This window comes from Lontra canadensis, unplaced genomic scaffold (genome assembly GCF_010015895.1).
Source record: "Lontra canadensis isolate GAN:19392208 unplaced genomic scaffold, GSC_riverotter_1.0 scaffold2, whole genome shotgun sequence".
Lineage (NCBI taxonomy): Eukaryota > Metazoa > Chordata > Mammalia > Carnivora > Mustelidae > Lontra > Lontra canadensis.
Window position 1 is genome coordinate 67,957,926 of NW_022630996.1, and position 25,841 is coordinate 67,983,766.

At 37.6% G+C, this 25,841-nt stretch overlaps 1 protein-coding gene across 4 annotated transcripts in view; it reads right to left on the reverse strand.

Moving 5' to 3' along the window:
- The window catches only part of DMTF1 (cyclin D binding myb like transcription factor 1), a 44,716-nt gene extending 22,360 nt beyond the window's left edge, over window positions 1–22,356 (reverse strand). The window contains exons 1-6 of one of the 4 annotated variants that reach the window (XM_032876130.1): window positions 22,222–22,355; window positions 11,966–12,088; window positions 10,456–10,572; window positions 8,399–8,521; window positions 3,807–3,901; window positions 193–307 (exon numbers count right to left, since the gene is read on the reverse strand). In XM_032876130.1, the coding sequence (XP_032732021.1) occupies window positions 193–307; window positions 3,807–3,901; window positions 8,399–8,521; window positions 10,456–10,564 (442 nt within the window). In that variant the 5' untranslated portion in view covers window positions 10,565–10,572; window positions 11,966–12,088; window positions 22,222–22,355. Of the gene's footprint in view, window positions 1–192; window positions 308–3,806; window positions 3,902–8,398; window positions 8,522–10,455; window positions 10,573–11,965; window positions 12,089–22,221 lie in introns of all 4 variants that reach the window. The other 3 variants (XM_032876113.1, XM_032876139.1, XM_032876123.1) reach the window with 3 other exon arrangements.
- Between the last annotated feature and the right edge of the window lie 3,485 nt (window positions 22,357–25,841).

Consider the following 25,841-nt stretch of genomic DNA (forward strand, 5'->3'; position numbering starts at 1 on the left):
GAAATTATGATCATTGAAAAACAAATGTTGGTTTCATGGTCTCATTCAGAGCCAAAGTTAATCAATCACAAAAACTCAATTACTGTAACTACTCAATCACAATTATGAAGTCCTCAAAATCCTGATGACTACAAGTTCTTCTTACCTCCTCTTTTTTTTCCAATGGACACTGAAATTCATATTACTTCTTACCTTTGTTAGTCAGAGAATCCTTATCTTCTTTAGTTGTAAACCATGCTTGGCTAACTGCTGAAACTTCCTCATTACCCAAGGGAGATATATCATCTAGTTGTTCATTCTGTAGAATCTTGAAGCAGTAAAGGGGGAAAAAAAAAGTATAGCTTTATTTAATACAACTTGTTTCATCTTTATCTGCAATACTAAACATTATAAAAACTCTAATCTATGGAAAAACAAAATTTTTTTCTGTTTTTATTATGATAGTATGAAAACAAACCTGCCAGCATTAACAATATATGACCTTCATTTAAGTAAGTTAACTCCGTACTAGTGGCATGAATTTTATAGAATAGTAGCTAGGGTTCCGGTAAGTACTTAAAGAAATACAGGATATCTAAAGCCATCTGTTTATTTATATATGTAAAATAAGCTCATACATATAATAAAATAGAAAGGTTTCATTTGACTGTTATGATTGTTCAGGTCCCTTAGGTAGTTTGCTGCCAGAATACAGTCATCTGTAATGTTAATCTCTTGCTAAATTTAAAGGATTAATAGGCCAAATCAGAAGACATAGCAAAATCATGGTCTCTTTATTGACAAGTTTGTTTTAGCCAGCCTCTAGAACTGATTCCTAACCTCATCAATGAACCTTCTTCTCAAAGAACAACTGTATGTTATCACTTCTTCTCCTTATTGCAGCTAAAGCAGTCTTTACTGAGAAATGTGTAGTTAAAAACTAATAGCTTTATTGAGATAATAATTCACACACCATAAAGTTCACCCTTTAAAGTATACAATTCAGTGGCTTTTAATATATTTATGCAATTATCACACCAGGTACATTTTCAATTACAGACATATGTGATCTAGCAAATTCTGCAGGAACAAAACCGCTTAAGAGAGCTGGCCTTGGGCTAAAGACAGCTATCGTATGAGTAAGGAAGATGTGGCAACAGGGCTGCCATTCGACGGACAAGCCCACCTATCATATGCAGGCCAGGAGATAGTCACATGCCCAGTGACCACTCAACTCAGTTCAGTCTCCAGAGTGGGTCAACTAAGCTATGTCACTGACCAGAGTTAAATCCTAACAGACATTGGACTACTTCTTGAGGAGGCAGAAACTGAATTTCTAATTTCAAGAGGCACTGAAATCATCCTGCTTGGGAAGACAGTAGCTGTCAGTGAACAGCCAAAGCACAACGAGGAGGAAAGACACATCTCTACCGTTATCTCTGTTGTTTTTTTTAATCTGGAAATAATGAATGTGTTGTATTTAAAAAAGCACTGTTCTTAAATCTATGGACAAAAAGCTAGAGTCACTGGAGTAAGTATGAAAAGTTTTGTCACCCTATGTTTATGTGTCATACATTTTAGATTTTTTTTGTTTTAAAGATCAAGAGGCTACCTTTATAAAGGTGAGAACGGAGACAGACTAGACAGATAATGTCTAAGGTCTCTTGTATTCTGAAGATCCCAACTGTCTAAGATTTGACACAGAGGTTATTCGTCAAGGGTGACAGATTGCTGTGAGAAGACCTTCACATAAACAATACCCACTATTAGGAAATGTAATGTAGAAAATACTCTCTTGAGATGATCTTCTCTTATATATTAATCAGCTGGTTAAAAGAATAAAATCACCATTTCCCAGTGAGTCTAAATATACAGCCCACTCTTTGAACCTACGACTATCCCTGTCATGCTGATCAACTGCTCTCTTTGGGCAAAACCTAATGCTTTTTGTCACAAATTACCCTGATGAAGAAATACAATTACTATTTACAAAGACTAAACACGTAAATAGTAAACATGTAAACAGCCAATAATTATTAAATTTTACCACCGATAGCAAGTTAATGGAGTATTGTAGACGACTTAGGTTCCTCAAAGAATGTCTAACTATATTTGGTATACACATATTATTAAGTTTTACAGTATTTTACCCCCATTTTTCACTACTTTATATACTCATTTTTAAAAAATTACTCAGATATGTTTAGTATGCTGCGTTTTTGACATGCAGCCTTTCTGAGTTGGTGTAGTTGTAGGGTTTTATGTCTGTAACATACACAGACTTGGAAATCTAAATAATTCCCCCACGAAATACCTCTTGTAGCCGCAAAGCACTGTAAATATTGGAAAATTTTTGAGTTTCTAATTATCTTTCCTGCTAGCTCCAATGCTGAAATGGACAGTACATTAACTACAGCAGTATGTGAAACAGTTACACCTGCTTTGGCACAGGACACCGCAAAAAGCAGGCTTGTTCTGAACTCTGAACTATGCTTTCACTCACAACCTAATGGTATTTTTATGAAACAAGTATTAGAAATTATTAAATGTTTTTCATACACTAAAATGGTAATAACAAACCAAGAGGCTAATATCAAATTATAGCTCATTAACTTTTAAGAAATAAGCCAAACAAAACAGCCCTATAATTTGTCTAACTCACACTGCCATTGCCCAATCTTTTAACAAGCAGGTTGTAAACCAAATCACACATGTATATATACACAGCTATTTTTACTGTGCTGAAAATGAAACAAAGTGAGATTATACAGTCTTTGAATTGGAAATGAATTTGACAAGCCCAGTTTTGAAGAACATGCTCTAGAGCTTCAGAGGACTTAGAAAAAATTATTGTCCAAATCACCCACTCAAATCCAAGAGCAGATTATGAGGATCTCTAGGCAGGCTCAAAACTGTTTGATATACATGAAAGACTCACTCCTCTAGAAATCTTGTTATTCTAGACCCACTGTGAAGCTCCCTGTGAAGAAGGTTCACAGTGCACCCACTGGAGATTTCCTCACTCCTTGATGTTATGTATCAACTCGTAACTCTTACACTTAACTGAAGGGTCATTGGAAAAATAATGACCTAATGTCTCTATTATCTACTTCAAAAATATGTTATTAAATAAAGAAATGAAGCAAAAGGACAAGATACTAAAAAGAAAGGCACAATCAGCCAGACATTAACTTTAAAGTAAAATAGATTTAAGCTCCAGGCTATCTAAGAGAGCAAAGAATTCTGATTACACTTCCTAGAAATAAGTCATATATAAGATACAAAGAAGTTCACATGAAAGGAAAGCAGTAGGCCCTGCTTGTTATCCAACCACTTAACTCAGGGTAAAATGTATCTTAGTCCTAGAAGGATGAAAAGGGACTACAACTGTTAAAATTAAAATCCATGTGAAATGAATAGCTTCCATTCATACTAGAACGCAACACATATGTAGCCCTTCTAAATCAGTCACCAGAGATACTGCTGGCTAACACTTAAAAAGCTTTACACCAGTATCTTCTATAACTGGTAAGATAAGATATAAGGTTATTTAATAGCTCAAGTGAGATCATCCTATGTAGCTAAAGAATTCACGTGCACCATCTGTCTCAACAGATGTGAACCACTCTACAGGGAATGAATTTTCAAACTCTATCTTTGCCTACTATTCTGAGAGTCGTATAAGTGGGAACTGGAAACCTGAATGAAAATAATAAGTCTTACCTCAATTCTGTCCTTTGTCAGACAAATTATGTTCTCATCATTTTACCACCTAAGGTATGTGTTAAGGATAATCCTCTTGCGGTCAGTAAAAAGACTCACTATACCTGGATCTGGGTCACAGTTCCCTCAGTAATCTCATCATCTGCCACCTCTGTGGTTGCAGTCATGGTCACCTCAAAGCTCTGATCATTTTCTGAAACTTCAAGAAAAAAGAACAATTCAACTCCAGAGTAGTAGCAGATTCTAATTAAAAAAAAGAAAGAAAGAAAGTAAGAAAGAAATCCATGGGACAAAATATGTGACCATCTAATTTCCTAATATATTCTTTGCCATATATGCTTAATAAAAATTTATTGTGTACCTGATATACATACTAGGTATTGTTTTGGGTAACGGGAAGACATCAGTAAGCAAATGAAACAAAGTCCTACCTTCATGGTGCTTATATTCTAGTAGGGGAAAGACACAAAATGAACCTATTTTGTCAAATGTTGATGAATAATGAGCAAAAATAAAGCAGAAAAGGGAATGTATTGGGGAAGGGGACTGAAATTTTAGGTAACAGGCCAGGAAAAGGAACAAAGATTTGAACCCAAATGACAAAGGGAACTAGTTATACAGGTATCTTGAAGAAGAACACTTCATGCGGAAGGAAAGCCAAGAGCAAAGACTCTGAGATAGGGGCACACCTGGACTGTTCAAAGGAATGATAAGGAGGACAGTGTGACCAGAGAAGACTGAACAAGAACATTAAGATACTGTGTAGGGGCTTGAAGTCCAATGTAAAGACTCCGGCTTTAACCCTCAGAGAGGAAACTACTAGAAGACACAGAGTGACAATCTGATTTTTATTTTAATGGGATCACTCTGGCTCCTAAGGAGACAACAGTCTGACGGCAGGCAGGAAGGGCTACAGTGAAATCACTTAAGAAGCTAATTCAATAATCCAGGTAAGAGAAGTTGGTGACTGGACCAGGGCAGAACTCAAGTGAGCGTGATGAGTAGTTCAAATCGTGGATATATTTTGATTTGGGAACCAACAGGATTTGTGGATAAACTAAACACGAAAGAAACCGTAAAGTCCAGGATGTTATGAAAGTTTTAAAAATCTGACCTAGTGGAAGAATGTACTTGACATTAATGAACTAGGGAAGACTGCGGAAGAAGCAAATGTTAGAATTTAAGAAGTTTCAGGAGCTTGGTTTTAAACATACTAGTTTGAGGCTGAACATCTAGAATTAAGATAAAATTCTGGACTGGAATAAATCTGGGCCTCATCACCTAAGACAGGATTTGAAACTATACATTCTAGAAAGTGAGAGGAAACAAAACAGAAGCAGCAGAAGGGCTGGGTCCTGGACTGCTCCAATTTACAGCCCGGGGATGTGAACAGGTCAGCGTGAGAGACTCAGAAGGCACAGAGAGTGAGGTAGAAAAAACTACAGGAATGTGTTCCCTGAAAACCAAAGGACAAAATGTTCCAGAAAAGACGGAGTGATAAATATTATCAAAAACTATGGATAGCTCAAGTAAAAAAGACAGAAACAAACAAAAAAATCACCACTGGACTTAGCAGCAAGCTAGTCTCTGGAAACCTGGGAAGAACAGTTTTGATGAAATGATTAAGAGGTGAAACCCTGACTGGAATGGGTTTAGGAAGAATGGAGGAAGAAATGGAGGTAAGTATATCAATTCTTTCAAAGTATTCTGCTCTAAAGGAAAGGAAATATGTTAGATGGGAGTCCAAAGTGGGCTAATGAGATTTTTTGTTTTATTTTTTAAGGATTTTATTTATTTGTCAGAGAGATAGAGTACATACACTAGCAGGGGGAGTGGCAGCCAGAGGGAGAAGCAGGCGCCCCACTGAGCAAGGAGCTCCATGCAGGATTTAATCCCAGGACCCTGAGATCATGACCTGAGCCAACGCAGACACTTAAACTGACTGAGGCATCCCAGGGACTTTTTAAATTAGAAATTATAGTAGGTTTGCAGTGCTGATGGGAATGATCCAGTAGAGAATGAAAAACTGATGATTTAGAGGAGGGAGAAGAAATGCAGCAACAATGTCCCTGAGTAGGTCAAAGGGATGAGATCTAGTTAAGCGAAGGGCTGGCTTTAGCTAGAAGACAGACAGAATGTATAGACATAGCTACATGTGGGTATGTATTTTGTAGTAGTGGAAATCTGCAGAAAGTTATCTGGACTACTTCAATATTCTCAGTAAATAGAAACAAGGTTATCTGCTGAGATTAAGGAAGGTGGAGAAAACACTGGAGGTTTCAGGAATGAATGAAATAGTCATTTCTAAGGAGGAGAAGAAAAATCATTTGGTAAGTGTGGTGTGACTGACAGGCAACAGTATGAGCCCACTTCAAGTTAATAATCATGAATTTAAAGTAAGATCACTTAGTTTGTTTGTGCTGTTTTCCAATTGGCTATACCAGTACAGACATAAATAGCCACAGATTTAACCAGGGTTGTGGTTTCACTAAAGGGCAATGAAGTGAGAGAAAAAAGGATCTGCAGGTAAATGCAAGATTAACCATGTAACATGCTGGGTATGGAGGAAACAAAAGGTACAAGTGAAAAAGAACAATGCGAAAGTGCTAAGATCAGTGGGTCCTAGTGGGCAAAGAAAGGACTGTAAGCATTCAAGAGTATTAGAGGAAGAAACCTGGAAAGATAGGAAGCAGTGCTGGAAGTGGATCACAAATGGACTTCAGTTAGTAGGTAACAGCAAAGGAGGTAATGGGAGAAATAAACAAGGTAGTGTGGAGAACAAAAGACAGAAGAGGCTAAGATATTGCAACAATCATCTAAATAATCACCAGAGTTCTATGAATAGGGAATGGAGTACATGGGGTGGTAGATAATTGCAGTAAGTAGTAGTAAGTGATATAGAATGATTAACATGAGAAGAGGATTTTTAAGGACCAGACAGATAAACTTTTATCAGCTTTATAAAGCCTATAATGAAAACTTAACTATTAAAATAAAATTTGAAGTTAAATCTTTAAGAGCTAATGATATTTACTTCCCTGAACTCCAACAAACAATGACTTGCCCATTCAGTCAGTCCCACATGATGGTGACAGACATAGGACTTCATGTTTTTATGTGACTTTTTTTTTAATGGAGAAGTTTTCCCCAGTTGATGTTATCAACATGTTTTTTACCAATTTAGAGAACAATACTTAAAGCCCATGTTTCATAAATTTAGTCTTACTATGAATATTAGGTTCCAGAATGTCCTCCAAACATGATGATGCTAAGACCCCACATGAAGCAGTCAGGAGCTTTCAGGTCAGCACAGCTAAATTATCCCACCCAGTTAAGTAAGTGAGTGTGTGAAGGATTCAGTCTAACACCGTAAAATAGAAGAAAATATCAACTGTAGTTTGAACATACAATCATGACCAAAGTACTCAACTTTAACCAAATGAATTAACCAGTCATAATTTATGTGAAAATAATCCCTCAAAAATTCTGGCTTAGTAAAATAAATATTTTTGTTTTATTTTATGTTCTGGGGATGTAATGTACAACATGGTGACTAAAATTAATAATACTCTATGGTATATTTGGAAACTGCTAAGAGAGCAGATCTTGAAAGTTCTCATCACAGGAAAAAACCCTGTAGCTATGTGTGGTGACAGATTTTAACTAGAATTATTATGTTCATTGCACAACATATACCAAATTATTATGCTGTGCACCTGAGACTAATAAAATGTTACAGATTAATTATATCTGAGTTTTAAAAAATTCCAGCTTAGGAAATGTCCATATAGGATTGTATCTGTACAGACAGGCCGGTCAAGTTTTAAGACTGGATCATAACCTAATGATGGTCAAATCAGGAGTTTAAAAATCATATGAATCATCACTAGAAGGAAAGATCATTTAATCACAAATACATTATGTTTGTATATGTCACTGGAAGCAATATTAGTAAATATTAGTAATGCTAACATTAACAATATCTTGGAACAAAATCTCACAGTAAACTAATATAGCAAATGGCTTCTATTTAACTGAGTAAGAATAAACTGTACATAAAAAGTACACATAGACTTTGTGAAGGCAAGGTTTGCCATGATGAAAACCTAATCTTCGTTTTTTCCAACAGGATGAAGGTATGATTTTGCTTGATACTGAGAGCAAAGTTAAATTTCTCAAGAACCAGAATGGCTGGGTATGACCTTAGACAAGTTCTCATACCTCTCTGTGCCTTACTTTCCTCATTATAAAACAGGGGTCATAATACCTACTCTATGGCATGTCTTCTCAATGAGGGCACGGGCATACGTGCTTCTGGGCGAGGTGTGGGTGAAAAAAGCATTCTCTTTATTAATAAAACAATAATACATACACACATACTTAAAAAAAAAAAGCAGTGTATCCGTGGTATTACAATTTCATGGCAGAGAGCACGATCAGGAGAAAACGTCTACATAGTTTGGGGTGGGGAGGATGACAACAATTAAAAACAAAAAGGCTGAGAAGATTAAAATAGGCAGTATATGTAAAAGCATTTAGAGCCATGCCCACTCATTACGTGTTAGTTAAGAGTTGTTTTGACTAAACAAAGAGAAAAATAATGGGTCTAAGTCTACCCTGAAATGCCAATTAGAGCTCTCCCAAGCTAAAAGTTGATTTCAAAAGGGAACTCTGTTCTTAACACATGGTGACTTACGTGGAAGTGCAACAACTGATATGCAAGGAGTAGAATCGTCAATACTCTGATCATCCTCAGAAGACAGACAAAGCCTTTTATGTGGAGGTTCAGTACTATCTTCTGAGTCTATTTCATCAGCTTCTAATGAAACAAAATAAAACAAAAATCTCAAAATCTTCAAACCAATGAGGAAAACCCAAAATCTCCATCAGTAACTGTAAAACCACCTTATCAATCTGCTCAGTTAACCCAATTATGCAGGTAGGACTCCAAATGACACTGCCTTCTCTGTCCCCAGTGCAGAACCTCAGCTCCTACTCTTATGGCAAGAACTATGAGAACCGGGGTGCCACTTTTTAAACATCAAGCTTCTGCGCTAACGACCCGTTTTTCCAAGTATTTCCCACGTAAAGACAAGGGCTGGTTCTTTAAGCCACTCACAAATATTTACTGAACGCCTACATGTGCTGGGTGCTGGGAACAGAACAATGCCAGATACTCTTCCTGTCCAGAAACTCACAGGGTAGTGGAGGAGAGGACTAAAACGACTATTTCAAAATAGTGTTCTAAGAGTTATGCAGGTGGAATGAGGGGAGAGGCAGCTAATTTAGACTACAGGTGAAGGAAGGTTTCCTGGAGAAGGTGTCTTAAACTGGAAAGAACTTGAATGAACAGATGCCGGGGTAAATGATTATTACTGGCACTAGGAATAATTGTTTGCAGTGACAGCGAGGTAGGAAAAGCTTAAGGTCTGTAAGGAAAAAAGCCAGCTGTGAATTGCTGAGACACAGATCTATGAAATGAGGCAGGAAGTGAGGTTGGAAGGAAAGTGGAGATGATGGGAGTCCATCACTGTACTCTGAAAACCATGGGACACTTAAACAAACAAAACTGCACTACTGAGTATTATGAGCAAGGTCATCAGCAGTCTGGAAGATGAATTTGAGTGGGGAGATGCATTAAAAGGCTACTAGGGCCTCCCAGGTGACAAATGAGACTCTGAACTAAGAAAGGGCGACTTGAGACAAGGGAAGAGATGGATTCAAGAAACAAAATACTATCAACAAGTCTTCATGATGGAATGAACGTAGGAGATGAGAGAAGGGTTTATTCCTACCCACATTTATGATCTGGGATACGAAGTAATGAAACTGACTGAGAGAACTAGGACTGGGGATTTTGTAAAAGAATTCAGTTTGGAACATGTGAAATTTAAGGTGTATGTGAGAAACAAAGAATTCAGAAAAAAGAAGTTTGAATCATTTTAATAGGTAGGTGGTAACTAAAATCTATTGAATAAAATAATCAGAAATTAAGTATTGAATGAGAAAAGAAGATAAAACCTAGGTTGAGCAAAGATAAACTTAAAGCAAAATAAAAAATAAGGGGGCGCCTGGGTGGCTCAGTGGGTTAAGGCCTCTGCCTTCAGCTCAGGTCATGATCCCAGGGTTCTGGGATCTAGCCCCGCATCGGGATCTCTGCTCAGCGGGGAGCCTGCTTCCTCCTCTCTCTCTCTGCCTGCTTCTCTGCCTACTTGTGATCTCTGTCTGTCAAATAAATAAATGAAATCTTTAAAAAAAATAAAAAATAAAAAAAAATAAGTACAAATAAGAAACAGTAGAGAAGTGACAACAAAATTACAAGCCTCAAGGTTATGGAATCTTAACTTTTTACAGATAATCATATTAAATCTTATTCAAATAGTCATGTAGAATCCTCTGAAAAACCTGACAGGACTACTATATTTTCTAATATACTACATACACTGCGGGCACCAAACGATATCAAAGAGGAAGTATATTACGGTTAATCAATCATCTTTGTAGGCTCATAAGATTGTACTCATTCATAAAGTAGCTACAAGACTGAAAGTTCAAATTTACAGTAAATTCTAAAAATACAAATATATTAAAAAAAAATAAAATATAAATTAAGGTTAATTCATGATCCAAAGAGAAAACCCCCTTTTCTACCATCCTGGCCTAAGCTGTCTATCTGGGTAACAGGGATCAAAGGTGACATAAAATCCAGAAATTCAAAAAAATCCACAATTCTACATCAGCAAGTTCTCCTACCATTCTGAGGGCAATGAAGAATGAGGTTCCCGTCTGTGTCCTGAGTCAAAGTCACAGAGTTCACAGTTTCTACTGTTACTGTGTCAGAATCCTCTTCAACTGTGCTCATACTCAAATCTGTAGAACAGATTTCAGATTTAAAACATTATTTACAAATACAAACAGAGTAGCCTCCAACTTCCCCTTCTTCCCCACCAAAACACCCCCCAATTTATATCCACTACAGTGTTCTTTATGTGAAACTGCAATGACAGTTCAGACTTCAAAAACTGTTTTTCAAAAGGTTATACCCACTATTTAGAGTGAGATGTAATAATCTCTAAGAATCTGACTTCTCTAATTAAAAACCTACAGCACTTATTTTTTAAATGGACTTGGTTTCACCACGTCCAGTGAAAATGACTATTCCAAGTTGTCTTATCCATAAAATATTATGTCTCATTAGCAAAACTCTCACCACTATTTACTGGCAATTTTGTGATATATTCAAATAGGTGTTTAACTTCTGATTCTTTCAGAAGATTCATTAAACCTTGTATCTTAGAAAATCTACAATAAATCTAATAATTATTTTTCTGAAACACTTCTTAGAAGTATTTAAGCTTTATTATTGTCTGAAAACTAAGAACACTGTGGAATTATCCCCACCATGTTTTTTTCCATGATATTAAATAAGCACATACATCCATCACTGACCAAATTACCTTTTTTTTTTTTAAAGATTTTATTTATTTGACAGAGACCACAAGTAGGCAGAGAGAGAGAGAGAGAGAGAAAGAGAGAGAGAGGAGGAAGCAGGCTCCCTGCTGAGCAGAGAGCCCGATGCAGGGCTTGATCCCAGGATCATGACCTGAGCCGAAAGCAGAGGCTTTAACCCACTGAGCCACCCAGGCGCCCCCCAAATTGCTTTTTTTTAATGGATATGGAGGTAAGTCATTTTTTGGAATAGAGAACTGATTTTGTTTAAAGTGCCTTGACTGCTATTTTACACATACATTATTTTCCTCTTGTTCACACAAACTGAATGATCAGTCTCACAATACAAATACTTCATGGCTGACAGGAGGAAATGGACTGAATTAAAATCAAGGGCCTGTTTGAAGTCTTTGGGGTTCATCTTATAATGCTCAACGAAGTTCTTCCCTCAACACTCAATTTTGGTCTTGTCCACCTACTTTTTACCAACTAACAGAGGCCATAAGCTTTAATGTATACTAATCACTCAGTATTTGGCTCCTATATACAACATCTTAGTCTGTTCACATTTTTGCCATTTATTCAAGTGTATTTTCCCTTGGCAGAAAAACTTAAAATCTATTGACATGCACATGGTGAAGATCCAATGATTCACTCAGATCTTACTCTACAAATTACTGTTTTAATGGACATCAATCATTTAACAATAATAAAGATGACATTTCCAAAATTAAAGATAAGTAGAACTCATGATCTAGTTAACACCAGAATTTGCAAAACACAGGTGAAGTCCTTGCAACAAAGGCAGGCTTACCTAGAAAATAGATGAATCAGGTATAGCCCTTCCCACAGAATCAAGTCGCTTTCCCTTAGACACCAGCATCACCTTCATGTTATCCAGACTGCTTCTCTCCCATATTCTTACCTCTGCAACACTCTGAAAAAGTAAAAGCGTTACACAATAAGGTTTAAATAAGAACACACAAATGTGTTCTGTCAATACACTCATGACACTCTAGCCTCAAACCTCTGTGATGTCTCAACTAGAAATGACAAAAACCAGAATTCTTTTCTAAATAGATTTCATTTTAGAAATCAAATCAGCCTCTGAAAGTATTCCCCAATGAAAGGCAGAAATGATGAGATCCTGTACTTATTTAGTTTATAGGCAGTTTCTCAACCCAAGCTGTCCCTCAACAGGCAAATATTCTCAGAAAAAAAAGAGGTTCAACTATGCTATTGGCTCTGTGAACTATAGACAGAGTATGTGTAACCTAGCCCCAGGTGTAGAGTACCACAAATACTACCAGGAAGTATATTTTTTTCTTTATATAACTTACTAACACCTCTTTATACATAATACTGTATTTCATCTTAAAGCATTAAAAACTGTGTATCTGTAAACAATCCTGTCTATGGATCTGTGGAAAAAAAGAAACCCTAAACAACTGAGCCAGAAAAGGTCAATTACAAGCAAGCTCTTGAATCCAATGTTGTTCTTATTTCTGAATCCATTAAATTTTCTTAAAAGGTTGGTTAGTAATACTTTACTGCAGAAGATGGAGAAATTCAATGTGAAAAAAAAAAAGTCATCCATAAACTTATCAAAAGCAGAGTTCACTCTCTTTGGTGTGTGTGTGTGTTTATAAATGTGTATACACTATAGTGTGTAAGCAATTTATATCCTGCTTTTTAGAGTTTATTCATATTAAAAAATATGATGAAACCAAACTAGGTATCTAACTGAAGTTTTCGGAATCACGTAAACTTAAACCTCATAAAAAACATGACATTATTTAATAATTGCCCTATCACTGGACATGTGCGCTGTTCCTGTTTTCATTTCCTTAAAACATACTCAAACATTTATATACTCTATTTCCTTACACAATATTAATTAGTGGAAATTACTACATAAAAGAATCTGACTTTTATGTAGTAAAAATTTAGAGCTTTTTTAAAAAAAGATTTTATTTATTTGGGAGAAAGAGAGAGAGGGTGCATGAACGAGAGCACAAGAGCAGGGTGAGAGGCAGAGGGAGAAGGAGACTCCCCACTGGGCAGGGAGCCAGATGAAGGCAGGATCCCAGGACCCTGGAAACATGACCTGAGCCAAAGGCTGCCGCTTAACTGACTGAGCCACCCAGGCATCCCAGAACTTGGAACTCTTAAGAAACACTGAGACAGGGAAACTGTAAGGGACCTCATGAAAAGAAAAAGTGGTTGTTTTTCTTTTGTTCTTTTTCGTGCTTCTAATTTTGCTAGGGCCTGTACCCCCACCTTATACAGGCCTTAATGTATGTACTCCTCGTAAAGGTCAAGGAGTTAATGATTTCTTTGAAGTCTTCCAGCACAACTGGTAACATCTAACTAAGGAGTGACCAGACGAGGTCCTCAGGAACATACTCCAAACACTGGGGACAAGACCCCAGGCTCCAGGGCCATTAAGTGACTTAAGGAGGACACCTGAGCACTAGTTGCTGTTTGACCAATTCCTGGATACCTGAGAGGACATGTACACCAGACCACTGCCCTTAATAACAACTCCAGACTGGCAAACAAAGATGAGACTTTTGCCCGTTTTCCTTTGAGTCTCCCTTTCCAGAAAAGTTGATTGAATTTATATCCAAGCCACTAAGGTAGAAACTCTATTCTTGGCAACCTTTTTTTTTTTTTTTTTTTTTTAAGAGAAAGCACGAAGCAAAAAAAAACAGCACAAGAGTTCATTTGATAGGTGCAAAGTAGTCAATGGTCTAGTGTTTTGATCAATTTCATCAGGACCCAAATTAGTCTAAATCTAAGAAAAAATAAAGGTAGATTTAAGATAATATAGAGATATGGTAAAATAATACCAGAAAAAAGGAGTCCGAAATGGCTAGTTGAAATAAAGTATTTAATTCTTGACAACCTTTGATTATAGGTAATCCTAGGCAGTGTACTAGCTTTAAATCAGAAATCTAGGTTCATTTTTAAAAATTTGGCAACTGAGGTTTGAGCTTAGTAAATGGTTCTAAGGTGATTTGCAAATTAACAAGCATATCTGTTCCATCAACAAATATTTATCCCTTACCTACAATGTATTAGGCACTCTCCAGGCACTGGGGATACAGTGGCCACTTCTTTTTTATTAACTGTCTCTAGCTATGGTCTTGACTCACTTTCCTGAGGCCTCTCCCACTCTCCACTGTAGTTAGAACTAGGAGGTCAGTGTTATTTATTAATATGTAAGAAACTAATCTGGTTTTACTTGAAATTTATCTTTAATAGGTAACACATTTACATACTTCAAAATTCAAAAGATAAAGGTGGTTATACAGGGAAGTCTGCTTCCTGCTCCAATTCCCTAGTCACCCGGTCCCCTATAAGTAAACTCTATAAGTAAATTTCTGTAAGTTTATAGTGAACTCTTTAAGTAAGTAAACTCTTCTATAAGTAAATTCTTATCAATTTCTCAAGCTTCCTTTCAGTTATTTTATGCATATGTAAGTCAACATAGCCCTTCCTGCTACACATACTCTTTACAGAAATAGTATCATACTATCAACACTGAACAGTACCTTAATGGCTACTTTCCAGGGCTTCAGCAAGATGAGGAGACACCACTACAAGAATGTGATTGAAAGCTGATTAGTAATAGCAAAGTCCCTAAAGTGGAGCCTGCTATGGCCTGTTGCAGGGCAAACAAAAACAGAAACAAAAACACAAAACCCCCAAAACCCAGCAGCCAGTATGGCAGAGGCTTTCCATAATGAAGAGTAGCTGAATTTAAGGTTGGAGATAAAGACAGGGGTAGATCTCCCACAGCCTTCCAAATCCTTGGGCGGTTTTCAGTTGGGGAATATAATTTACATTTTTAAAAGATCACTTAGACTGCAGAATGGAGAGTGGATAAGCAAGTTATGAAGACAAGCTGTTGTCTAAGAGAGGACTCTTGTTGGACTGCTGACAGCAGGCAAAGGAAGGAGACTAAACAAAGGATATATTCTGGAGGCTGTGTTGACAGGATCCGCTCAATGAAGAGATGATGGAAATTAAGGAAAGGGGAACTATCTCAAGCCCACTCCTAGGCTTTAGGCTTGAACAGCTGATTGAGTTTGGGGGCACTCAGATGTGTATTATGTATTTTTATTACTATTAGTAGGAATAATTAACATTATAAGGTATTCAAATGAAGATATCACATTGACTGTTGGAAGCTGCAATTCAACAAGGATTAGACATATCAGACAAATGAGTTAGTGTCATGCAAATACATTTTTTAAGGATTTATTCATTTATTTTGGTGGGGGAAAGGCAAAGGGAAAGGGAAACCAAGTATCAAGGAGATTCTGACCTGAGTGCAGAGCCTAAGGCAGGGCTCAAGTACAACCCTGAGCTGAAAGGACTTAACCCACTGCACCACCCAGGCACCCCCCGCAAATAATTTTTAAAACATAGTATCATCCAGAGAGCTTAGGTAAAACAGCTTAGATTCTAGTTCCAGAGCACCCTTTAACAGGTGGAAATCAAGCTATATATAAGCAAGCAAAGGAGAATGAAAAGGACCAGCTAGTGATGGAGAAGGAAAACTAAGGTGTTAAGACACACAGAGTGTTTTTCAAGGAGCATTAAGTAGTCAACCATGGCAAGAGAGAAGATCATGGAGACGTGACTATCTGCATCTGTCAATACGGAGAATGTTGGTGGCCTTAACAAAAGTATCTGAGGTATAATGGGGACAGCAGCCCTACTGGAATATGTAGAGAATTCAAGGTAGGAGACAAGACAAACAGGTCTTTTATGAGGTTTAGCTTTCAGGGCAAGTGAGAGTACTAGGTACAGTAATGTCTAGAAAGCTGTTATTTAGAAAAGCACATCTATACTGTATTCTGATAGGACTATGAGAGTATTTGAGAAATGTTGATGAATAAACTTGTGATAGTAAGGTACAAAGCTGAGTATTTTAGTGCCTTCCATTCTAATTCATTATATATGAAACTATGTTTAACTTCTGGACCTGTTCCTTATTTGGTTTATAGGGGAAACGTATCAGAAAGATATCTTCCCTTCATTCTCTGTAAAGGGTTATATCGTGTGTACTATTTTTATACTAACTAGAAACGAGAAGAGGAAAAAAATTTTAACAGCCATCTTAACTGGTGAAATGGCTTTTTAGCAAGTTTCCATCCATCATTTGGTGGGTCTCTTAAATAGCAACAGTATAGTAATAAAATCAAGAGAACATGTGAAATGCAGTATAAAACATTTATAATGAAAAATGTATTTGTGTTCATTGAGAGCTCCAATGAACGAGAACCCTATTTAACGTAGAACGAAAGAACAACTCTGGATCTGGTACTTAATACAGAATTTAATTAAAGAAACGAATCCTTCATCCTGCTTCACTCCAGTATTGATGTAAAGTTCACTTTCAATGGATTATTTTAGGACTGGTATTTCCATCCACTAAAACTACACAGAGGCCTAACTCATTTTATTATACATTAAGTTTAATACAATGAAGGTTTATGGTAAACCTCTGTTAAACAAGTCTATTGGTACTACCAATAACATTTGCTCATTTTGCATCTGTGTCACATTTTGATAACTCTCACACTATTTACAATTTTTTCATTATTACAGCTCACGCTTGAACAACACAGGTTTGAACTGCATGTGTCCACTTACATGTGGACTTTTTACAATACAGTACTGTAGATGTGTTTTCTTCCATTTTTCTATTGTAGGAATATAGTATATGATACATAAAACATACAAAATACGTGTTAATTGACTGTTAGTGGTAAGGCTTTTGGTTAATAGTAGGCTATTAGTTTTTTGGGGAGTCAAAAGTTATACAGGGATTTTCAACTCCCCAGGGGGCCATCTCCCCTAAGCACCCAACACCTGTATATCGGTTGTGGTGATTTGTGGTGATTAAGACTAGCTGAAAACTCAGATGATAACATTTTGTAACAGTTTTTTCTTAAGTTTGCACATTGGCTCTGACATGCTCTTGCATGCTTTTAAATGAACTACAGTAAGTATAAACCTAACTTGTACATGCCCTGAGAACCAAAAAATTCATTTGGCTTGTTTTATTGCAACCTTTGCTTTACTGCAGTGTCTGAAAATGAACTTGCAGTATCTCTAAGGTATGCCTTTAATGGTCCTAATTTGCTAAGTAAAGTGTCAAGATTTTCCAAAAACCACGACCAAGAAAAATGCATTTTTCCCTAGTTTGGGAATTAGTTTTGTAGATAAATTTGTATCCGTTTCTGACTGTCTAAGTGTGGGAGGGCATATTTTAGTGGAGATCATGAAAAGCACAGGAGCTAAAAGTTGCTGACCCTACAAACTTGGAGTCGGGATTCTACACTGAAAGATATGATAAGACTAAACATTATAAGATACTTTTATACAGGGTAATCAAGCAAGCTACAGAACTTGTAACACTAGAATTTTATTGAATGAGTTGACTGAAAAACACAGATGCAAGGTTTCTGGCTTAAGGCCACATTTAATTTTCGAATGTCTTTTCTTAAACCAATATAAGGAAAGTTATTCATATATTCCACTGTAACATTTTGTGATGATCTTCCAAACATACTGTCCATTCTTTTGAACTTTTTCCTGCACTTACTTTATTGGGAGTATTTTCCAATAGTTCTACTTATTTTTCCATAGCATTTTTAATGGGTGCATGCTATCTAAATTTATCTAACCATTATCCTATAAATGAACTTTTGTTTGAGGTTGTGCTATTATGAAGACCCCATACTGACCACAACCATATCTATCATTGCATGTAATTAATGCCTTAGGAAATGCTTATAAAATGGATTTCCTCCAGAATATGTAATAAATAATTAAAGGATATGTTTTAAGATATTTTGAAATAAAACTCTTTGCTAATTAGAAAATCTTAGTGAAAAGAATCAAGATCAAATGCCTGTATCCTGAACATGGGTACACAGATCGCTGGCAGAAGAGAAAGATGCAGAACACTGGTTTTATTTAAGACAGGAACAGGACACTTCATACTGAGGTTGAATGCTTTGGATGGTGGTTCCAGGCCCGTAGGGATTTGCTCTTCTATACACTTTGTGAAGAGTTTGAGAAGCAAAGCTATAAAGAACATAAAGCATACTAGACTAAGGTAACTAATGATCCTAACAGCTTAGTTTTGAGGTGACAAAATATGACTATACACCGTGTCAAAATTATTTGTGCAGTTTATTATAAAAGGCTTTAGTTGCTTAAGCTGTTGATTTCAACTACCAACTATTTTCTTCTTAAATTTTATTTGAGAGAGAGAGTGAGTGACCTCGCAGGCTGGGGGAGAGGCAGGCCGAGAGGGAAAAGCAGACTCCCCACTGAGCAGGAAGCCCTAAGCAGGGCCCAATCCCCAGGACCTGGGATCATGACCTGAGCAGAAGGCAGACAACTGACTGAGCTACCCAGGCACCCCCAATTAACCAACTACTGAAAAACAATGTTATTATCAAAGAGAATTACTTGGTAGTACGGTTCATTTCAAAGTGCAGCATTTCATACCTGGTTTGACAATAAAATCATATTGTTGATTAAAAAGAAAGACTATTTTTCATGCACTGCATGATTTACGAGCTTATAACCATGTGTATTTGGCTACATTTAAAAATTTTATCCATTCAAAACTGAGCACTTTATGCAAGGAACCATCAGAAACTCTTTAAATGGAAATATATCAAATTATCTCCATAGTCCTCTGATTTACACTGATGTTTATTTTTAAAGCACACTTTCTTGACAGATAGTAACATACACATAAGCAGTAAATAAACATAATGAGCATTTCTTTTGCTACATAGTATGTGATGGTAAATAAAGATTACTGTAGACAACCCAGTGCTTGGAAAAATGGCCTGACAAGAGTGTACATAACCAAATTGACAGCTTAAAAAAAATTAAAAACTATCTCCAGTGTGCTTTTTCCTGACAACTTCTTTCTGGAATTCAGTCATGGAATGGGGTGTATTTCCACAAACTTGAAGCAGCAGACATGATAAACAGGTTCCTTCTTTTATTTATCTTTATGGAATCAAAGCAAACCTATTTGTGACTTCTCTTACAAGAATTCTCTTCACAAAAGGAAAAGAAGGGGGGGGAAATGATATGAAAGCAAACAAATACCACATACATTTAATAAATCTATCATTAACAAAGCAATAAAGTTATTAACTTTCTCAGGTCATTTCCTATCATTTGAGGATAAAAAAGGCTTTGGAACTGAAATAGCACAGCATTTAGAGGTACACCAATTGCTAGGCAAACCTTTTATATGGAAAAAAAGTATTACACGTTAGGGCAGTAAGAGAAGACTGACTGTTAAAAACAGAACTCCATTTTAAGAAGATAAACATCCCATAAGTAGCATCTAAGACATAAAATGTACAACTCTTCCTAAACTTCATTAGTGTTCTAAAGTTTTGCTGTCCCTGCAACAATTACAAATGTTGTGTTCAAAATGATCTAGAAGCTCAGTGTTTCAAAAAACACTTCCCAGCCCTCCTCAGTTTTTAACATCAATATGCCAGGTTGTAAACCCCTAGGGATGCTAGTGTTTCACATTAGTGTGTTCATCCTCACAGGTGTTAACTAAGCCAATGTACTTAATGGAGCATGACAAAAGCAACTGTTTATAATAACGTGGAGTTATTGTCAGAACATACAATTTTATTATAACATTAATAAAAACGAGGGTCTGTAGATGCTGGAGAGATAAATGAAGTGAATAAAAAAAAAAAAAAGAAAAATAAGCTTCTGCTGTTTTTATTTCAATTCTAACCAGCAATATCTAACCTTACAAATACACTTCTCTCTCCCATTGCCTCAGGGTGAAATCAGATAAACCTGCTGTCTTAAACAAACAAAAACCTTAAAAAAGGGAATTTAAAAAAGATTCAAGGACATCTGCCTTCTTGATAGAACTCTCTATTAGTAACCACATCCCAGCCATACTCTGCTTTCGAAGATCAAATCCTAACTCCAAAACAGTCTTGTGATTGCTTCCCCTCAAAATATTTCTAAAATCTTTACGTTCTGAGGAAAATACTTATACGATATATATTTATTTGTCTAACTGCTCAAAGTATGAACTTAAAGTTCTAAGCAAGTATGCAATGCCCGATACTTACTGATGAAGACAGGGCAATAGCATTTGGCTCCACCATCTATCTCAACTACAATCAAATAGATAGTCACGCAGAAAAGGCAGGTTCTCGATCAGTCCCCAAAAGCGTATTTTGGGGTAAGCCTATCAACTAGTAAAAAAATAAAAAAATTTTAAAAAGATAAAAATTAGCTTCTTGGTCGCACAAAAGTATATGGAAGTAAAAATAATGAGATAAACATGAAATGTATTTTTCATAACTGTAATTTTTTTCCATACAAATTCAAGCTGTTTTGTCCCTGGTGAATGAAAAAACAGCAACTATTCTCACACCAAATTTTTCTCAGACAGCCTATTTTTTGGTAAGGAACTGCATATTTGTTTTTTCCTAAATCTTAACTACATTTCTGAATCTTAACCTAATAAATGCGCTTTTATCACTACACCACCAGAGTAAAACGCTAAGTTTTTGGTATTTATCGCCAAAGAATCTTTAAATGTTAAAGTGGTGGTAATTATTCAAATTACTAAACAAACAAACAAACAAACAAAAACAGTAATACTAAAAAGATTATTAGAAACAACTTTAAAGCCGGATCAAATAAAGGACCACCACTAAAAAATATGAAAACCTTTAACTAAAAAAGAAAAAAAGATATCCCGTTTGTAAAACTTTCAACACAATGGAAGAATAGTTTCTTACTTGGGCTGGAGCTTAAAAGCTATAAATGGTTAATCGCCTTGCACGAATTAAAAATAAAGATAAAATTAGGAAAAGATTAAAAAAAAATTTCGAAATGGTATTATTCTGTTCTTAAAACACGGCATATTCGAAAGTCACCCTACAGACTCTGAATTTTGTCGGATGTCCCAACAAGCAGCCTCGCCTACTGTCAAGAGGAACACGACGATGAATCAAGTTACGATAAAAGCAACCACACACTGAATCTGAATTTCCAGATTCAAACATGGAAAAAGAGAGGGACTACTGACTTACATTCCATATAATTTTCACCCTCTCCTCATCTTCGCCGAGTATTTTTATTATAAAAACAGATGCTGTATCATTCAACTGCATGGCACGGCACTTGGCCACCTCTACTCCCAAATCTACGCCAGAGACTGGGTCAAAACAAAGTCTATTGTAAAGGACAAGATGACGAAAAAATTTAAAAACTTCCTCAGAACTCAGCAAAATAGGACAACTACTACTCTGCAGACGCCTTTTACGGTTCTCTGCTCGACGAGGACACTCTCCCCTCCGCAGTCAGTCCTAGACCCTCGTTTTAAGAGAGGCTGACCGAGATAGTGCGGCCAGCAACCTCGACTGCCTCTGCATGGGCCTTGAACAGCAGAGCTAGAACGAATCCCAGAAGATGGAAGAGTCTAAGACGCAAACAAGGTAAAAGAAAAAAAAAGGGAGGGCGGTGGACGAGACCCGCCCAACTCGCTCAAGCCCACCTCTCCTTCACTAGACCACATAAAACCAAAAAGGTAACAAAAACCCCCCAAAAAGGAACACCACGAGAAAGCAACTAAGGCTTCCTTACTCTCCGCATTCTCGTGCCCAATTCTCTACCGAAGCTGCCGGCCCACCCCACCCCCAGGGGTCCCGGCGCCATTTAGCTCCACCGAAGCCGCCGCCATTTTCCGCCCCCGCCGGATCGCTGCTGCGCCTCGGCGGCCGCTCACTACCCGACTCTCTAGCCCGAGCCACCAACGCGGGCCGGGCCCTGAGAGGGAGGCCCTGGCCTGAGCGTGCGGGGACTGCAGCTTCAGCGTCATGAAGGCCCAGCTCCGACCCCGCCCGCGGAGCCCGAGTGCCCACAGCCTGCGCCGGCCGGCGGGAACACACTGGCAGCAAGGGGGCCGGACAGGCTCCACTGGGCGGAGCGGCCCTGGCGGCGGTTGGGACCTGAAGGTTCCATCGCACTTACTTCCTGTTTTGGGTCCGGGCACTTTGGAAGAACCAGGATGGAGGCTCCAAAAAATACCAGGATGGAGGAAGCAGCCACGGGCAAGAGTGGCTGCAGCTGGAGTGAGCGAGCGCGACGAGCCACCGGAAACGGAGCTACGGCCGCGCCCCGCCCCCAGCCCCTGCACGCTCCCCCTCCCGCTCTCCTCTCCCTTGGGACTGCCTTGCGTGGTGGCTACTCGCGTCACTTCCGGCCAAGTCGGAGCGCTCTTAAGTCCCGGGTTTTTGGAGCTTTGGTACCGGTCGGTGTGGTGGTTCTTTGTGGTCTGCCCTTCTTCTCTCTTCCTAATAGGAAATCGCGGTGCCTACAGTTCCGCCGCTGATGCTGTGAAGGAGGTCCATCTTTCTTGGGCGTAACTGTGGTCTTTCTGGCTCGGGGTGGGGCAGTTGGGCCCAGCTGGCAGTTTCACAAATTCGCGGTGCTCCGGGGATACGGCCGGGCGTGGAACGGAATAAGAGCCTTGTCTAGATGCACAAGAAAGCCGGGAATTTTGTCTGGCTCCTCACAGTGTGCATTGCCATAGGCGCTTTGGGCGTGTGGTGCGGTTCTAGTCAAAAGTATCCTCTGTGAGCATAAGAAGATTCTCTTCTAGGGCACAGGCCGTCTTAAACCACTTTTTTCTAAGCCGGCTGCTCTTCAGTTGCGTGGGAAACTTTTAAGAAGGACCAATACTCGGGTCCATCCTCTGGACCGTGTTTTAGAAGCTCCGTGAGACCCAGGCAGAGATTGTGTTTTTAAAGAGTCAAGGCCTTGGAAATCTTATGGTGGAATGGTCCGAACCTGTTACCACTATATATGATTCCAACCTCATTTTACTTGTTTAGGAAACTAGATTCTTGTAGTCTTTCTGTACTGAGTTGACAAGAAGTTTAAAAGTTAGACTTAACTAATGTTCTTGCTTCCAACAACTATGTGTACACTCAAACTATGTTGTCACAAGGGTAATGTAGTCAGCCTCGGTCGTAAAGGTCAAGTAAGGCTGTGGAGAATGTGAAAAGGTACTCCCAAATTGGTCCTAAGTAGCTAATGAGGTTAATAATACTTAGTAATCCCGCCCCCCCCCCCATTATCTTAGCCTATTTTGATTTTTCTACGCAGTTGTAGTTTCCTTTGACTACAAAATATTGTTGAAAGACTTTGTGGAAGGGACAGTAATTCACAAAGAAACATGGGGGTGGTGGTGGTAAAAAACTACACAATGAAAAGGCTTAGAAACATAAATATTGGGGCGCCTGGGTGGCTCAGTGGGTTAAAGCCTCTGCCTTCGGCTCAGGTCATGATCCCAGGGTACTGGGATCGAGCCCCGCATCGGGCTCTCTGCTCAGTGGGGAGCCTGCTTCCTCCTCTCTCTCTGCCTGCTTCTCTGCCTACCTGTGATCTCTGTCAAATAAATAAATAAAATCTAAACAAAACAAAACCATAAATATTTAGATTTTAACCCAGATGTATATAGTTTTCAGCCCTAGTCCACATAACCATGCTATTCTTTGGGGTAAAAGAATTTCTCAGTCATAAACGTTGGGTTTCACAAAAGGAGCATAAAACAATAATGAGATACTATTATATACCTACTAGAGTGACTAAAATAAAAACCACAGACAGCACCAGATTCTTGGGAAGATGTGGAACAGGAACTCTCATTAATTGCTAGTGGGAATGCAAAAGGTTACAGTCACTTTGAGAAACAGTTTGGCGGTTTCTTATAGACCTAAACATTCTTACTATAAGATCCAACAATTGCTCCTTGATATTTACCCAATGAGTTGAAAAGTTGTGTCCACATAAAAACCTGCACACAGATATTTTAGTGATTTTATTCATAATTGCCAAAAACTTGGAAGACGCCATGATGTGCTTTAGTAGGTGATGGGGATAAATTGTGGTACATCCACACAATAGAATATTATCTAATGCTAGGAAGAAATGAACTCTCAAGCCATTACAGGATATGAAGGAAGCTTTAATGCACATAACCAAGTAAAATAAGTCAATCTGAAAAAGTCACATACTGTATGATTCAAACTATATGACATTCTGGAAAGGGGAAGACTGGAAATAGTAAAGATCAGTAATGGCCAAGATTTAGGGCTGGAGAGAGGAATAGATGGAGCAGAGGATATTGATATTAAAATGGTAGATAAAAATGCTTCTATATTTATTAAAGTCCCCAAAATTTACGACACCAATAGTGAACCCTAATGTGAACTATGATCTTTGGGTGATAATGATGTGTCATTGTTGGTTCTTCATTTGTAATAAATGTACTACTCTGGTGGGTGATGTTAATAATAGAGGAGCTTACACATGTGTAGACCAGGTGGTATATTGGAAGTGTGTAGCTTTTAGTTTTGCTGTGCATCTTAAACTCCTCTTAAAAAAAAAAAAAAGTCTATTTGAAAAAAGAAAGAATGGAAGTGCGAAATAAGCCTTTGGACTTGGACAACATGAGCCAGCATTTTTTGAGTGCTTATGTGTCTAATGCTTCACATGTATTAAACTCATTTAATGTTCACAGGTGTTAGATGTATCAGTACAGTTATTACAAATGAATCCTATTTTAGACAACCAAAAACAAGTGAAAAAATGTCCAAGGGCGCAGAGCAGATAAGTGATAGATTCAGAATTGAATCCTCAGCTCCACATCCCATGCTTGAACTACTACTCTTTTGCACTTCACAAAGTACACTTTGGCAACAATATTTGTGGACATGTTTGACCAATTTTCAAAAATAAATGCCAGAAGCAGCATTTTATTCCATCTAACTTTATTACCAATGTGAGGTACTCTGTATCCTTTTGGTTACTACATATATCACTCAATTTTTAAATGAGTACATAAGTAATATGTAAGCAAAACCATGAGGTAGGATTGTATTGGGGAATAGATGTTGAAGTTAAACCTGAGTATACATCTTGGCTTAATTGCTTAGTAATGGGTATGATAGTTCACTGCTCAGTTTGATTTGCCTTCAAAACATGGGAATAATAAAATTTACCTCCCAAAATAATGTAGGCATGCACTGCACAGAACCTGACATGTGTAGTAAGCATTTAAAAATGATCCAGAAAAGCAATTAGTCTCAAGTATTTCATTTAATGAAATAATAACTATATATGTAAAATTGTTAACATTAACATTTATGAGGAAGTGGCTCCTAATTAGCTACATTTTTAATAAAGCATAATCATCTAGGATTCTTTTTCAAGTCAAGACAGAGTGGTATCTGAATTACAGTCTGTCCATTGTCTTCTGCAAAAATTTGCAGCCTGCACTCTGCTGCACTCTGCTGTTAACTCCCTGAAAAAGTCAAGCCCATCCTCATAATTAATTCTCCCTTTCTGGCTGAGTTTCTTTCATTATCTACTGTTTCCAAAGTCAGTTAGTAAATATTTGGGGAAGACAAATGAATTTTAATAATAGTTTAATATATAATTTTAAAAGAAAATTAAACATCTATTTATGATAAAAACAGAGTGGACATAGAAGGAATGTACCTCAACATAGTAAAGGCCATATATGACAAGCCAACAGTTAACCATATGCAGCAGTGAAAAACTGAAAGCTTTTTCTCTGATATCAG